Below are 17,686 nucleotides of genomic sequence, written 5' to 3' on the forward strand. Positions count from 1 at the left end.
CCTCGGTTGAGAAGGAAAATCACGTTTTTTCGTTGATTTGTTTGTCTCCCCACAGAGGCTCCAGAAAGTTTGGGGTGGGGGTGTTTAGTAAGTTTCGAAGGAGGGTGATCGACTAGGCCTTTGAGAGATGTTTGGGGGCCTCCCTCTCCTGCTGGTGCAAATAATAATAGTAATGATGGCATTTATTAAGCGCTTACTATGTGCAAAGCACTGTTTTAAGTGCTGGGGAGGTTACAAGGTGATCAGGTTATCCCACGGGGGGTGGGGGGGCTCACAGTCTTCATCCCCATTTTACAGATGAGGTAACTGAGGCACAGAGAAGTGAAGTGACTTGCCCAAAGTCACACAGCTGACAATTGGTGGAGCCGGGATTTGAACCCATGACCACTGACTCCAAGCCCGTGCTTGGCACATAGTAAGCGCTTAACAAATGCCATCGTTATTATTATTATTTCCACTGAGCCACGCTGCTTCCCTCAAATCTCAGCTGCTTGCCCCTCGGAGGAAGGTTCTCCTGGGCTCCGCCACTTGTCTGCTGTGTGACTTGGGGCAAGTCACTTCACTTCTCTGGGCCTCAGTTCCCTCACCTGTAAAATGGGGATGAAGACTGAGAGCCCCATGTGGGACAACCTTGTATCCCCCCCCCCAGCGCTTAGAACAGTGCTGTGCACATAGTAAGCGCTTAACAAATATCATTATTATCATTTCCCACTTCTTCGGCTTTTTTTTGGATGCATTTGTTAAGCTCTTACTATGTGCGAAGCACCGTTCCAAGCGCTGGGGAGGCTACAGAGTGATCAGGTTGTCCCCCGGGGGCTCCCAGTCTTCATCCCCATTTTATAGATGAAGGAAGTGAGGCCCAGAGAAGTGAATTTTAGACTGTGAGCCCACTTTTAGACTGTGAGCCCACTGTTGGGTAGGGACGGTCTCTATATGTTGCCGACTTGTACTTCCCAAGGGCTTAGTACAGTGCTCTGCACACAGTCAGCGCTCAATAAATACGATTGATTGATTAATTGAATTGACTAGCCCAAAGGCGCACAGCTGACAAGTGGCGGAGCTGGGATTTGAACCCATGACCTCTGACTCCCAAGCCCCCGGCTCTTTCCACTTTCCCATTTTCATCCCTGGTCTGCACCACTTGTGCTCCCTAGGCCAGGGGCAGCCCTCCATCTTTCCCAGAATAGGGAATGAAATCCACTCCCTAAGGCACCTTACCTCACCTGCACTGCTCTCCGATCCCTCCTCCTCCTCTACCTCCTCCCCTCATCATCATCAATCGTATTTATTGAGCGCTTCCTGTGTGCAGAGCACTGTACTAAGCGCTTGGGAAGTACAAGTTGGCAACATATGTCGTCATCTTCCTCAAATGAAAAGCCTTCGCAAGATTAGAAACCCTCATAATTTAGCATCCCCAGAACCCGCCGACTGAACCCTCTCCTGGAAGTCATTTTGTTCCTTTGTGCCTCTTCGTTTCCCCTCCTGGAAAGAATAGAGAAGCAGCGTGGCTCAGTGGAAAGAGCCCAGGCCTGGGCGTCGGAGGTCATTCATTCTAATCCCGGTTCCGCCACTTGCCTGCCGTGTGACTTTGGGCAAGTCACTTCACTTCTCTGCCTCAGTTCCCTCATCTGGAAAATGGGGATTAAGACTGAGAGTCCCTCATGGGACAACCTGATTACCTTGTAACCGCCCCCGCCAGTGCTTAGAACAGTGCTTGGCACATAGTAAGTGCTAAACAAATAATAATAATAATAATAATGGGAAGCAGCGTGGCTCAGTGGAAATCAATCAATCAATCAATCGTATTTATTGAGCGCTTACTGTGTGCAGAGCACTGTACTAAGCGCTTGGGAAGTACAAGTTGGCAACATATAGAGACAGTCCCTACCCGACAAGGGGCTCAAAGTCTAGAAGGGGGAGACAGAGAACCAAACCAAACATATTAACAAAATAAAATAAATAGAATAGATATGTACAAGTAAAATAAATAAATAGAGTAATGAAAAGCCCGGGCTTTGGAGTCAGAGGTCATGGGTTCAAATCCTGGCTGTGCCACTTGTCAGCTGTGTGACTTTGGGCAAGTCACTTAACTTCTCTGTGCCGCAGTTACCTCATCTGTAAAATGGGGTTTAAGACCGTGAACCCCCTGTGGGACAACCTGATTACCTTGTATCCTCCCCAGTGATTAGAGCAGTACTTTGCACATAGTAAGCGCTTAATAGATGCCATTATTATTATTAAACAAATACCATCACTATTGTTTCCAGCGCTTAGAACAGTGCTTGGCACATAATAAGTGCTTAACAAATATTATGATGGAACTCAGAGATGTCAGGTGGAAAAAAACTATTTTGATCTTAAAGCACTTGAGGACTGGTTTCTTCTGGAGATCAGAGACTCTTCTGAGTTGGTATCGGTCTGCTTAGTCGCGGAAAAATAAAGGACAAACGGTGTAGGAGAAACCAGTCACAACCTTGCTCTGGAGTTTTGTTTCCTTTGTTTAATTTACAATTCTGGGAAGTAAGGTTTATGTAATTAGCAGCGTCACTGATTTATTCACTCATTCATTGGAATTTCTTTTAGCATCAGGGCTAAAGTAGTTTTTAATAGCCTAAATTTGTCAAACCCATCAAATAAGAAACCCAGAACAAAATGTTCTAATTTATAGTGGAAACTGTGAAAACTGATTGTGAATGAAATCACATCTTTTTCATTGATTAATTTGTTTCCACACAAATCCATGCCAGTGGCTCCAGAAATGGTCCCATTTTGCTCAGAGACGTTTCATTCATTTATTCATTCATATTTATTGAGCGCTTACTGTGTCCACAGCCCTGTACCAAGCGCTTGGAAAGTACAGTTTGGCAACAGTTAGAGACAATCCGTACCGTTGTTTAATAAGTTACAAAGTAGGATGACTGACTAGGCCTTTGAGGGATGCTTTATGGTACCAATCACAATCACCGTTGCTGTCTCATTTTAAAATCTGAGTCATGCATAGTTGCCATTGGACCGAGGTCCCTTAAGTCTCTTCAGTGGCCTATTTTTGGTGTATAACATGTTGACGTTTGGAATTCACAGTAGCCATAATAATTCTGTGCATCTCGCATTCCAGAAGCTGTGTGTGAGATTTAAGAAACTAAGTTGTTCATTGAAAACAAACAAAAATTCCCGAGTGGGTCACATTTTTTTTTTTTGCTTCACATATAATAACCCAACTGGACAGTTTAACTCCCGGGGCTTTTTGTGATGATGGTCCTTGTGAGGTGTTCCCCTAGCAATTGTGTTTAGTGGACTATGTGTATATTTAAGCGGTATTAGTTTCCTCCTGTTTTGGTTGAGATGCTCAAAGTATGGTTGTTACAGCGTGAATGTAAGTTCAAATGACATTCTCCTTCTCCTAACCATATTGTATTGTCATTTCAAGTTGAAAAGGAGAGGCCAATTTTTGTGATGGGGGTAGACCTTAAAAAATGATTGACTGATGTGCCAGCGAAATGAAATTTTCTTTTGGTTTGATATTTGACTCTGAGAAATTTTAATGTATAAAACAATGTGCCTGGCCCAATCATTTTATAGTTGTGTAGGTTATGTTCCTTCCCTAATAGTAGAGGAGTGGATCTTAAAAACTTTCTGTGGTTCATAACAACGATTATACAAATTGTGGTATTTAAGTGTTTACTGTGTGGCAAACACTGTGCTAAAATGTGCAAGTAGGTACAATATAATCAGATTGAATACCATCCTTGTTTCACTTGGGGCACAGATTTTAAGAGGGAAGGAGAGCAGGAATTTATTCTCCACTTTACAGATGAGGTAGCTGAAGCACGGAGAAGTTAAGTGACTTGCCCAAGGTCACACAGCAGGCAAGTGGCAGAGCTGGGACTAGATTTAGTTCTGACTTCCTCTTTCCAGGGGCCACGCTGCTTTTCTTCTGATCAGCTGTGTGACTTTGGGCAAATCACTTCACTTCTCTGTGCCTCGGCTCCCTCATCTGTAAAATGGGGATTAAGACTGTGAGCCCCACGTGGGACAACCTGATTACCTTGTCTCCCCCCCTGCCCCCCCAGTGATTAGAACAGTGCTTGGCACATAGTAAGCACTTAACAAATGCCATTATTATTATTATTATTATCTGAGAACAACATCTTCCACGTTTTAATTGTGTGCTGCTGTTAGGGAATTAGGGATCTTCTGACATCGTGAGTCTATCTTTAGAAAATGTTTTGGAAGAAATGGTTGTGCGGCGTATGTGGTTCCGATCAAAGCGCAGATGCGATTGCACAAGTTTTCCTTAACACAGGGCGTAACCCTGAGAGCCTCACATGGGACAGGGACTGTGTCCAACCTGAATAGCTTATATCTCCCTGGGCACTTAGTACAGTGCCTGGCACACAGAAAACACTCAAGTATCTTTCAAAAAAAAAAAAAGCAAACAAACTGAGAAAACAGCTGATACCGATCTGTTTTTCTGTTAATCCAGCACATTCCACTTTGAGGTATTCAGCCATATGCTGTCTCTCCCAGGGAGTTTTGTGCCTTTCATGTATGAACATGGGATTCAGCATTTTCCCAAATTATTTCTTTGACTTGTCCTGGGATTGCTCTTTGAGGAAAACAACGTACTATGATTTTTTAGATAAATTATTTTAGAATTCTGAATGTCCATTTAATCAAGCCTCCTTTTTGCAGTGCTTCCTGGTGATCTCGTGTCCTGTGCCTCGAAGAAACATGAAGTACCAATACATCATGGTGCCTCTGGTCGCCGTCCTCATCTTCATAACATGGATCCCGCTGTCGCTGAGTTGTAACAAAGCTCTCTGTGCTAGTGATGTGAGCAAGTGTCTTATTCAGGTATGGCTGAGTTGTGTTTTTCTTTGTATTGGAAACCTGTGAAGTGTAAAGAATGTACTGGATCGTGAACTTCAAAATATTTTTACCCCATGTAGTTTCTAATCCAGGAAAGTGATCTTATTCACCTTCTTTACTATGAGTTTGTTTTTTATTATTATGGTGATGATGATGATAAAGAGCAGCTGAAAGGGATTTGTTGTTGTTGAGTCTCTGATTGAAAATGGAATTCCACATTCCAGCATCATTTATTTGCTGTGAACATTATTTAATGCCTCAGAGCAGAAGTCTAACGTCAGGTGCCCTTCCAACCATCCTTCAAAAACCGAATTTGTTGCCAAGATTCTAGTTCTGAAACAAAAAAGGGAAGATAAATATTAAAATGAAAAAAAATCAATGAGGTTTATACAAGAACAGTAAATTCCAGTCACCAAAAACCGTTGTTAAAATAAACTAAAATACTTTATTAGAACTTTTGATAAGGCATAAGTAGCATACTCACCTATATGCGGGGAAGCAGCGTGGCTCAGTGGAAAGAGCCCGGGCTTGGGAGTCAGAGGTCATGGGTTCTAATCCCAGCTCCACCACTTGTCAGCTGTGTGACTTTGGACAACTCACTTAACTTCTCTGGGCCTCAGTTCCCTCATTTGTAAAATGGGGATTAAAATTGTGAGCCCCGCGTTGGACAACCTTGATCACCTTGTATCCCTCCAGCGCTTAGAACAGTGCTTGGCACATAGTAAGTGCTTAACAAATATCATCATTATTATTATTATTGTTATTATTATTATTATTATATCTCTCCCACTAGATTATAAACTCCTTGGAGGCAGAAACCATGGCTCTGAATTCGATTATATTTTCCCAAGCATTTAGAGTAGTGCTCTGCGTGTGGTAGGCTCTCAATAAATACTAAATGCCATCATTATTATGATTGATTGATTGATTGAAAAGCAAGAGAATGTCACTGCCTGCGATGCCACTGTGGTCTCTGTTGGTTCCCTGATAGCTACCGGGGAGCAATTGTCTGAAAAAACTGCTGGCTGTTGCCCTGTGTTCCAAGGGGCCTCCATCCTGCTTCCCACCGCCTCATCTCCTGGGAGAGGAGAGTTGTAGGACAGCGACCCATGGGGATAGACACTCACTGTCCCCTCCACTGACCCTTTCTGCTATCACCTGCTAGGCTGCCAGTGGGGCAACTTCGACCCTCCTTCCTCTGAAATCAGTCAGCTCTTCCCTTACTGATCTCACTCCTCTCCCACTACAGTCCAGCCCGAACACTCCTCTCCTCTTCTACCAACCTACTCACTGTCCCTCACTCTCACCTCACCCACCGACGACCCGAAGCTCAAGCCCTCCCTCCTGCCTGGAAGTCCTTCCCCCAGTATAGCTTAAAAGAGCAGCATTCACCTCATCTTCAAATCCCTACTAAAATCATTCGTCCTTCAGGAAGCCTTCCTTGGTGAAACTCTTATCTTCCCTCCCAATTTTCTCTCAATATTGCCTCACCCGTGCACTCTGTTGTTACCCCTAAGCATTTGGTTTTGTTCTCTGTCTCCCCCTTTTACACTGTGAGCCCACTGTTGGGCAGGGACTGTCTCTATATGTTGCCAATTTGTACTTCCCAAGGGCTTAGTACAGTGCTCTGCACACAGTAAGTGCTCAATAAATACGATGATGATGATGATGATGATTTAAGAACTTGCCCTATCCGCACTGCCCTTACATACATATCATTATACCAGTTGCTTCCCTTACCTGTAATATATTTTAGTATCTGTCTCCCTGCTAGGCTAAGCCCCATGAGGGCAGGGTTTGGATCTACCAATTCTGCTCTAAAGGCCCAGAAAGAATCTTGAAAAATACCTAATGTGGGCGGGAAAGAAGCAATGTGGTTTAGTGGATAGGGCATGGGCCTGGGAATCGGAAGGACCAGGGTTCTAATCCTGGCTCTGCCGCTTGTCTGCTGTGTGAATTTGGGGAAGTCACTTCGCTTCTCTGTGCCTCAGTTACCTCATCTGTAAAATGGGGATGGAGACTGTGAGCCCCATATGGGTCGTGGACTGTGTCCAAACTGGCTAGCTTGTCAACCACTTTCCAGATCATGGTCCTAGGGTCTGGCATCTGCTTCGTGCTGCGGTCACTTGGCCTTAAATGGATCCTACATGGATATAATTTTTGTGGGCACTCCTCACTGGGCTGTGGTATTGCCTGCCTCCTAGCTCTTTCCACTCTGCCCTAGCTGGAACTTGCCGATCTGGGATGAGATAGCATGAACGGTGGTAAGCCAGACACTACCAATCAATTATTTAGCTGTATTTATTGAGCACTCACTGTGTGCAGAGGATGGTACGCACTTGGGGAAGTATAACAATAAAGCAGGTAGACCCTGTCTGTGCTCTCAAAGAGTTTGCAATCTACCTTGTATCTACCCCAGCACTTAGAACAGTTCTTGGCCCATAGTAAGTGCTTAACAAATACCTTAATTATTATTAGCAGGGGAGGCACATATTAAAATAGCACTATAATCAGTTTCTCCAATAATTGTGGTATTTGTTAAGCACTTAGTGTATGCCAAGCACTGTAGTAATTGTTGAGGTAGATGCAAGATAATCAGTTATCTTGTCTCAGTTTTAAGTATTCATTCATTCAATCAAATTTATTGAGCACTTGCTGTGTGCAGAGCACTGTACTAAGTGCTTGGAGTGTACAATTCAGCAGTAAAGAGAGACAATCCATGCCCATGCCAGGCTTACAGTCTAGAAGACAACAGGTATTCAGTGCCCATTTTACAGATAAAGAAACTGAGGCAGAGAGAAGTGACTTGCCCGAAGTCACACAGATTTATTAAGCACTTAGTAAAAATAATAATAATGTTGGTATATGTTAAGCACTTACTACGTGTCAAGCACAGTTTTAAGTGCTGGAGTAGATACAAGGCAATTAGGTTGTCCCACATGGGGCTCACAGTCTTAATCCCCATTTTACAGATGCGGTAACTGAGGCACAGAGAAGTTAAGTGGCTTGCCCAGAGTCACACAGCTGACAAGTGGCAGAGCTGGGATTAGAACCCACAACCTCTGACTCCCAAGCCCAGGCCCACTAAGCCCACTAAGCCACGCTGCTTCTCTATAATAACGGTATTTGTTAAGCACTGACGGCGCACCAAGCCCTGTTCTAAGCGCCTGGGGAGATACAAGGGAATCGGGTTGTCCCACGTGGGCCTCACAGTTTTCATCCCCATTTTACAGATGCGGTAACTGAGGGCACAGAGAAGTTAAGCGGCTTGCCTAAGGTCACGCAGCAGACAAGTGGCAGAGCTGGGATTAGAACCCACATCCTCCAACTCCCAAGTCCGTGCTCTTGCCACTAAGCCACGCTGGCAGTCCCTGATATTTTCACCCCATCCTCAGCCCCATATTATTTAAGAACATGTCCATTATTGATTTTAACGTCTGTCTCCCCTCTAGACTGTAAGCTCCTTATGGTCAGGGAACGTGTCTTCCAACTCTACCTTCTAGACTGTGAGCCCGTTGTTGGGTAGGGACCGTCTCTTTATGTTGCCAACTTGTACTTCCCAAGCGCTTAGTACAGTGCTCTGCACACAGTAAGCGCTCAATAAATACGATTGAATGAATGAATGAATGAACTCTATTGTGCTGTACTCTCCCAAGTGCTTAATACAGTGCTCTGCACATAGGAAGCACTCAATAAACCTCTTTCCACTAGGCCAGGCTAATGCTTCTCCATTCAGGTTCTCTGTCCTGAGGCTTATTCATCATTCATGGGGTTCCTGACAGGATACCCCATCATGATAGTACACATTAGCTGTTCATGGGGGAAATACATTAAGCTTCATGCTGAACAGGGGAAACTAAGAGTTGAATAGTATTGGTGGTGGGAAAAGAACGGTAAAACTTGAGAGATTGATTAGGAGTATGCGAATATCAAGTTTCCTTCTACTAACTTAATTTTGGTCCCAGCGGCAGGATAATGTTCCCTGATTTTTTACTTACATTTTAAAAATGCACTGAAAGGGGAAAAAAAGCCGAATTTATCCCAATTGCAATTATTTACTCAATATCTAAAGCAAGAAAATATACTCCAGTACGGACTTGAGATTTTGGATATAAATAACATAATATTCCAGTCCTTTTTGTACTGTGAATTTGTTTCATTAAGAACCTTTTCTTGCCTTTGAAAAGTCAATGAAGTGCCTTTTAAAGACCTCAGCTTCACTCATCATTTAGTTATGCCTTATGAAGAGACTTACCAGACAAGATTTTCTTTCTATCCCTTTTTACTCTTTTCTAAGGAAGCAGTTATTGGACTCCTTCTCTTTCATTTTTCTCATCACATGTTTCTAATGGACCTTAAAGGGAATTTTGTCAGGTAACAATTTTCACCTGTCATTTATACCTTAAATGTCTCACTTATCTTGACAGTGTCTTTGTGATTCCTGAAAATCTGCTTTCAGAAATGTAGACTGAAACATGCAATAACAGATTATAGGTGTTTGGTTTCTCTAAAGTTATGTCCATGTGTGAAAACTTCAATTTTTCCTCATGATGTTTTTCATTACTACTTAGATTTTTTAAGTTGAGTCTAATACTTTGGTTTCTGAATATTCTTTAAGCATGCTACATTTATCTCATCCATTTAACAAGAAAGATTTTAATTCTGTGTGAATAGTGTGCTTTGTGGTGTAATGCTAAGTAAGTAGGAATATGTTTCGTTAATAGAGGTAGTAAAGTTATCTGGGTGGATTTCCGTAGCTCGTAGGACCGTGGTGAGGATTGATAGCGGATACATGGGTATCTTTGAAATCACTTATTTATATTAATGCCTGTCTCCGCTCTAAACTGTAAGCTTGTTTTTGGCAGGGAATGTGTCTGCTAATTCTATTGTATTGTTCTCTCTAAGCGTGTAGTACAGTGTTCTGCGCATAGTAAGTGCTGAATAAATTTGATTGATAGGTGCTTTCAAATTTTGACAGTTTAATATTTGCAAAAAGCTTTGTGCTCTTAGGGTGCTTTATCAATCCACACATGGAAAATTGAGAATAAAGGGGAGTGGCAACCTGCTTTCTTCTTGGCCACCTGGGACTTTAATGAGCGTACTCCTAGTTGATGTATGGGAGATCAGTCAAAATAATTGTGATATTCGTTAAGTGCTTACTATGTGCCGAGCCCTATGCTAATCACTGGGGTAGATTCAAGATATCCAGATCCCATGTGGGGCTCCCAGGCTAAGTAAGAGGGAGAACAGGTATTGGATCCCCATTTTGCAGATGAGGGAATTGAGGCCCAGAGAAGTGAAGTGACTTGCCCAAGTTCATACATCACACAAGTGGTGGAGCAGAATTAGAACCCAAGTCCTCTGGATCCCAGGACTGTGCTTTTTCTTCCAGACCATGCCACTTCAAGATTTTTTAAATTTACCCCCCATTGATGATGCAGTCACATTTCCCGTTCAAAACATACGGGAAGCATGTAATCTTATTTTGGCAAAAGCTATATAAATAAACACTTCAACGTATTTCTTTTCTTGGTGTATAGAACATACCCTCCACTACTTCAAGGTTAATGGTGATTGATGATGACTGTGGTATTTGTTAAACGCTTACTATGTGCCAGGCACTGTACTAAGCACTGAGGGGGATGCAAACTAATCAGGTTGGGTATAGCCCCTGTCCCACGTGGGACTCTCTGTCTTAATCCCCATTTTGCAGATGAGGAAACTGAGGCACAGAGAAGTGAAGTGACTTGACCAAGGTTCCTCAGCAGAAGAATAGCGGAGTCGGGATTAGAACCCAGGTCCTTCTGACTCCCAGGGCCGTGCTCTATCCACTAGAGCACACTGCTTCCCAATAAGAATTTTTACTTTCCCTTTTAAACCGAATCATTTTTGAAATATTGATCTAACAGTTATTTATAGTCTACTTGATGGCAGTTCCTCTGAACAACTTTTTATATTTTATGTAAATATTTTTTCCAGCCTGGCTAGAAAGCAATGTAATAAATCATTAATGCCACACCTCCCAGTTGCTTTGCCTAAGGATGGTCCCGTACAGAAATATTTATTTTATATATCTTACAGGAGAAAAGTAACCCTTCACATGCATACGAAGAGCTCAATAAATATAATAAAATTTAGCTATTTTATTTACTTGTTCTTCAAAGTGCTTTGGCTTATGGATCCTATTAGGTTTTCTTATAAAAGTAGTAGAAGAACTTTAGGGTTCTTTTGCTGAAGGGAATGTTTTCAAAACATGAATCTTTTTCCTCCTTGCCCCCTGTAATTTGAGCACTTCTGTCCCTTTGTTTCGAGTGTACAGATCTTACAAAATCCATTACATTGCTTTCTAGAATTTCTTAGACCCTCTATCAAAGCTAATCATTATTTTAAGGGACTGTTACAACTATAGGAATGCATTACACCCCAAATTTAACATGTAATAAGAAATGAAAAGCTACATTCTGACCTCTAAGATCTGTGAGTTAAAAGCTATGATGTCCTAATTAAGGTTTAGGAATGAAGACATACTAGCTACTTTTCCTCTTAAGAAATTTAGATGTAAAGAATTTCCAGGCATGATTTTGCCAACTATAACAGACTTATTTAATGTCCTTATGTGTTGAATTTGCAAATCTCTTTTTTCCACTCAAAGGTAACTCATTACACAAATATATTTAGGGTGTATATTTGCAATAAAATGGGGTTGCAAAAAACTATTTCATTTTATTTTTTTTGGTAGTCATTGCATAGAGATAGTAAATTTTTTGTTCTTGAAAGGCAGACATATATTGTAATCCCTTAGGTGTATTTTCATCTTAGTTTTGAAAGTCAATTATTAGTGCCTTTAAGGCATAGTCTATCGTAGTGAAAAATCAATCAATCGTATTTATTGAGCACTTACTGCTTTCAGGGCACAGTACTAAGCAGTTGGGAGAGGACAATATAGCAGAGTTGGTAGACATGTTCCTTGCCTGCAAGGAGCTTACAGTCTAGAGTGTGACTGTATGGTTATGTGCATAAGTGTCATGGGGCTGAGAGAGGGGTGGGTAAAGGGTACAAGTCCAAGTGCAAGAGTGATGCAGAAGAGAGAGGGAGTGGGGGAAATGAGGCCCTCTTCAAAAAGATGTGAATTTAATAAGGCTTTGAAGTGGGGAGAGTGATTGGCTATGAAAGGGGAGGAAGTAATCCAATTTTTGTTAACTAAAGGTTACCAGACTTGTAACAAAAAGGATTAAAGAGTTTATCTGCCCCCTGTACGAGGCATATACTTGTTGAGCTGTTTGTTCTCCTTTTGAACTCCCCGGGCACAATGGGAACCATCCTTTTTTGTCTTTGTGTGGAGCACACCCGATGAAATCCCTTTTTAAAAGTCTGAGTAGAATTCCCAAAATGAAGTTGACAACTCTAAAAGAAAGGGTAACATAAAGCAAGAGCACAGGGAACATGGAAGCAGAGTGACCTAGTGGAAAGAGCTCAGGCCTGAAAATCAGAAGACCTGGGTTCCCATCCCGACTTTGCCACTTGCTTGCTGTGTGACCTTGGGCAAGTCACTTAACTTCTCTGTGCTTCAGTTTCCTCAAATGTAAAAGGGGAATTCAATACCTGTTCTCCCTCCTGCTTAGACTGTGAGCCCCAAGTGGGACAGGGACTCTGACCTGATTAACTTGTCTCTACCCCAGCGCTAAGAACAGTGCATGACACATAGTAAGCGCCTAATGAATGCTAGTATTGTTAACATTGATAATTATTATATTTTGTAAGAAATTTATACTTATAAATTTATTATGCAGTAGTTCCTGGTCATTTGTAGATTTTTTTTTCTTCAAGTTACCAGGTGTTGGCTGGACTCATGCTCGTGTAAGTAACAGTAGTGGCAGGCCATAGAGAAGCAGCATGGCTTAGTGGAAAGAGCACATACTTGGGAGTCAGAGGAACATGGGTTCTAATACCGACTCTGCCGCTTATCTGCTTTGTGACCTTGGGCAAGTCACTTAACTTCTCTGTGCCAGTTACCTCATCTGTAAAATGGGGATTAAGACTGTGAGCCCCACGTGGGACAACCTGATTACCTGGCATCTACTCCAGTGCTTAGAACAGTGCTTGGCACATAGTAAGCACTTCGCTTAACCAATACCATAGTTATCATTATTATTATTTTTATTAGTTCCACCCCCAGCCCTTGCTGTCTGCCGTCTCTTTGGTAGCCAGCAGCTGCAACCTCTTTCTCCTTTTCAGGACCTGGCTGGCTGGATCATCCCCCTCCCCTCAGAAAGTCTGGCTGACCATGATTTGTTGAATAAACTTTCCCCGCTCTGCCAGATCATACTTGTGGTTTTACATTATTTGCAGGGTTTTCTCAGACGAATCCCTTGTGAATATTGAAGCTTTGCTTTATTTATCTATTTAGGCAGTTTTAGTTCAATTGTTTATGTGTATCAGTGAACTTATTTTTTGGTGCAGTGCCAAATAAGTCTGGAGGCTATTATAAAATACTGAAATTAAGAATGTAAGAAATGCCACTCTAAGTCAGACCAAGTAGTCTATCTAGCCTAGGGGCCTCAAAGGATATTCTTTTGGGTGATGGTATGGAATCTCTGTCCTAACATCTTTAACTTTTTTCCCCCAAAATTCATCTTGGACCATAAATCCTTGAATGTATCTAAACTTTTCTTGAGCCTGTTGGTACCTGCCCAACTTCCTTGGCTAATGGGTTTCATCTGTAGACTGTAAGCACGTTGTGGGCAGGGAATGTTATAGTTATATAACATACATGTATATATGTTATAAGTTATATAACGAACTGTTATAGTGTCCTCTCTCAAGTGCTTAGTACAGTGGTCAGCACATAGTAAGTACTCAATAAATATGATTGGTTGATTGATCTGCCTACTGTGCAGTACATGAAGAAGTGCTTCCTTTTGATGTCTTGAACTTACCACCGTCACACTTCAATGGATGCCTCCTAGTTCTGTCTTGTGGAATTTGGTGGACAGTAATTTCATGTTCTCTATTTGCAAAAGTTTTATGATTGTAAAGACTCCAACCTTGGCATCTATGAATAAGGGAATGGTTTTCAAGAAGTGGAAAGTATTCTTTCCACTATCTTCAACGTTGGTTATTAGTAAATGCTTTTTGATGGGGGTTTTCCAATCACTATATCCAATTTTGGTGACCGCATATATAAGAGAGTAGAAACTGGAAAAGATTAGGAGATGAGGAATAAAAATAGCCGTAGGAAGACTGGCCCTATGAGGAAAGGCTCAAATGCATAGGGTTGTTTAGTCTGGGAAAGAGAATCTCCAGATTCAAATAAGTCATGGCATGGGCAAATTGCTTTGGTAAAATGTGGCGAAGGAAATGACTTAACTATGTGAACTATCAGACAATGGTATTTTTGAGTATTTACTTTGTCAGAGCAGAGTACTAACTGTGAGCCCGTTGTTGGGTAGGGACCGTCTCTATACGTTGCCAACTTGTACTTCCCAAGCACTTAGTACAGTGCTCTGCACACAGTAAGCGCTCAATCAATCAATCAATCAATCGTATTTATTGAGCGCTTACTGTGTGCAGAGCACTGTACTAAGTGCTTGGGAAGTACAAGTTGGCAACATATAAATACATATAAATAAATACGATTGAATGAATGAATTTTGGGATGTGTATAATTCAGTAGAATAGGTAGAAAAGATCCCTGCCTTTAAGGAGCTTACATAGAACATCAGGGGTGCCAACTTTTTATTTTGAGAATGGGGCCATTATTGGGGACTTCTAGGTGGAGTAAACCTGGGGAAAATGAGAAACGGAGACCCATAAGACCAGGGAAGAGGGCTTACAGGCATTCACGAGGCTGGGAACCACACAGACATACTCTTCCCCCCGCCTCCACACACATATAAAGCCAAGGAATGGGGACACAGGCACCTCCAGGGCCAAGAGGCTCCCCATATCATTCATTCATTCAATTGTGTTTATTGAGCGCTTACTGTGTGCAGAGCACTGTACTAAGCGCTTGGGAACTACAAGTTGGCAACGTATAGAGATAGTCCCTACCCAACAGTGGGCTCACAGTCTAGAAGCGGGAGACAGAGAACAAAACAAAACATATTAACAAAATAAAATAGATAGAATAAATATGTACAAATAAAATAAATAGACTAATAAATACATATATACATATATACATATATACAGGTGCTGTGAGGAGGGGAAGGAGGTAAGGCGAGGGGGGTGGAGAGGGGGAGGAGGGGAGAGGGAGGAAGGGGCTCAGTCTGGGAAGGCCTCCTTCACCCAAGCCTGTGGAGACAGAAAGGGAAAGCAGTCGGAGATTGGCGGGGAACTGGATTGCTGCTTGAGGCAGGGGTTCAAAGTGCCCGTTCTCTGCCTGGTAAAGATGCCAGAGCCCCTGACCCCTGCCGAGGCCGAGATCAGAGAGATCCGCAGTCTAGCCCATGTGTCCAGCTTCCATCCATCTCCCATCTCCTTACGTAGGGTGGGCAGCCCCCCAAACTGGCAACACAGCTAAACTCTTCACTACCACAGTCCCAATTTCTCAGGAGAGTTGACCTTCCTGTTGACTCTTGTTCTTCATGGTCACAGAGGACTGAACAGGAGCAAAAAATTATCAGTCTGAGGAGGAAAAAGTTTTCCTGGGGAGATGGACAACTTTTTGACTGCATATTCTGAAGCACCAAACAAGGTATTAAGGCGGTTTGCGGAGTTTTCCTCCTTAGAACTCTTTAAATGTGATAGATTGTATCCCTCTGGAGTAGTTTATATATTTACTTGCTTAGAGGTAGAGGACTGACCAGATGTCCTCTAAAGAAGGTTTGCCCTCTGATTTTCTGTTTATAGATGGTTACTTACCTAAATAAGTTTGTTATTACTTGGTGTCTTTTAAGTCAACTCATTGCAAACAGAATTACACTGTTGACTTTGATTAGTAAATAATATAAACCACAGTTAAATGCTTTTGAAATAGTTGTACTAGTTTTTAGAAGTGAGATTTGTAGAAGATGCCAATATGGCATTGTGATAAAGATTGGAAAATAGTTTAATAGGAGGGAAAAGGGTAGAGTAGAGGCAGCGAAGATGTGTTTTGGGAGCGTTTTCAATCTCTGCATCAAGGGTCCCTTCATAAGAAGCTAAGTGATGCTGTTTTTGTAAAGGTACCTAGAAACTTCTTAAATCTTGGCAGCAGGTGGGAAAGTGGAAATATTTAGCAGCATCCAGCTCGGTAATGTAAACAAGATTCTTCTGTAAATCATCTGAGAAGAGTTTCATCCGACTTGGAAATCTGGAAGAAAATGTTTGAGGAAAAAAGCACTCAAGTGTTAGTCAAAGTCTTGGATAAACTTAATGCATAGGTTCCCCCTCATTCAAATTGAAGATAGTGATGATAGATCTGTCATGCTTAAAGGGCACTGGAAACTCCTTTGTAATGAGATTTGTCTTAAAATATGTGATTAAATTCTTAGTGATACTTAGTGATTTAGAAATAAATTCATTTTGATAAAGTTAACCAGAGTTACTTTATGTGATTTATCTGGGAAAAAGCACGCCAAGGGTTTGCTTTCATTGTTGATTTGATGAACATAATCAGAAAAAATTTGTAAAGAGCTCAGTTGGCTTTTGGTTTACTTGCAACCACAAATGACATCATTTAACTTAGTGAATAACAATATTGAAGGAAAAGGTTACCATTTTTGAATTATGCTTGTATGTCCGGTCCCAATACATTGGTGCTTGGGACAAGAAGATTTTTGCAAGTACAGTCAATCAGTCATGTTTTTTGAGCGCTAACTCTGTGCAGAGTGCTGTTCTAAGTACGTGGGAGAGTACAGTATAACAGTTGTTAGATGTGTGCCCTGCCCACAATAAGCTTTCAGTCTAGAGACAGAGACAGACATTAATATAAGTAAATAAATTATGTTTATGTACATAAGTGCCATGGGGAAGTACAAGAACACCACTGGTTCATTGCCTTCGTTATGAAGGTTCTGACTTCATAGAAAATTAAAGGGAAAATGCCCAACAAAGTACTTAAATATGAGGGCGACCATGTCGAGTTTAATAGTGTAAGTAATTAAAGGAAATGATAGTATCTATTTAAGATGGAAGAATAAAAAGAAAGCTTGTCAAAAAAATAATTAGAGCATTCAAATATATATAGTTTCCCTTTTTTAAAGTTGATGCTTCAGTGAAATTTACTGAAATGTACTGGCTGAGGTTGATTAGAAAGGCCACTGAAGAACCAATGTTCCAAGCCACATCTGATTCCCTCAAAGATTGTTCCTTCATGTGCTGATTTATTTACTATTCGTAGTACTTAGTGCTGTTATCATTTTTACCTTTCTCTCATGATTCTCTCAAAGTTCCTGCTTAAAAAAGCCCTTCCTTTCTTGTTTGGAGTGGGCCACGGTGGTTTGTTTGCCGCAGTCATCTCCTAGCCTTCAACGTGATGCTGCAGTATCTGAGGCTAAACCTTACTGCATCCGTAAAATACTGCTCTGGTTCCCAGTTTCAATATCAATCAATCAATCAATCGTATTTATTGAGCGCTTACTGTGTGCAGAGCACTGTACTAAGCGCTTGGGAAGTACAAGTTGGCAACATATAGAGACAGTCCCTACCCAACAGTGGGCTCACAGTCTAAATACATCAAACAGCAGCTGTTTGAGCTTCCTACCCTTGTCCATTCCCTTCACATCCCATCCAGGGCAGCTGGATTGGGGTGATCATAGCATTTTTTTGTGGCATTTGTTGAAGCACTTAGTGTGTGCCAAGCACTGGTCATTCATTCATTCAGTCGTGTTTATTG

The 17,686-nt window shown here is 41.7% G+C and overlaps 1 protein-coding gene across 1 annotated transcript in view; it reads left to right on the forward strand.

The window, feature by feature from the left end:
- The first annotated feature begins 393 nt into the window (after nucleotides 1-393).
- TWSG1 (twisted gastrulation BMP signaling modulator 1) overlaps nucleotides 394-17,686 on the forward strand; it is a 68,820-nt gene continuing 51,527 nt past the window's right edge. Inside the window, 2 exon segments of the mRNA XM_038747143.1 lie at nucleotides 394-415; nucleotides 4,693-4,854. Of these exon segments, the coding sequence (XP_038603071.1) occupies nucleotides 4,732-4,854 (123 nt within the window). The 5' untranslated portion in view covers nucleotides 394-415; nucleotides 4,693-4,731.

This window comes from Tachyglossus aculeatus, chromosome 5 (assembly GCF_015852505.1).
Source record: "Tachyglossus aculeatus isolate mTacAcu1 chromosome 5, mTacAcu1.pri, whole genome shotgun sequence".
NCBI lineage: Eukaryota > Metazoa > Chordata > Mammalia > Monotremata > Tachyglossidae > Tachyglossus > Tachyglossus aculeatus.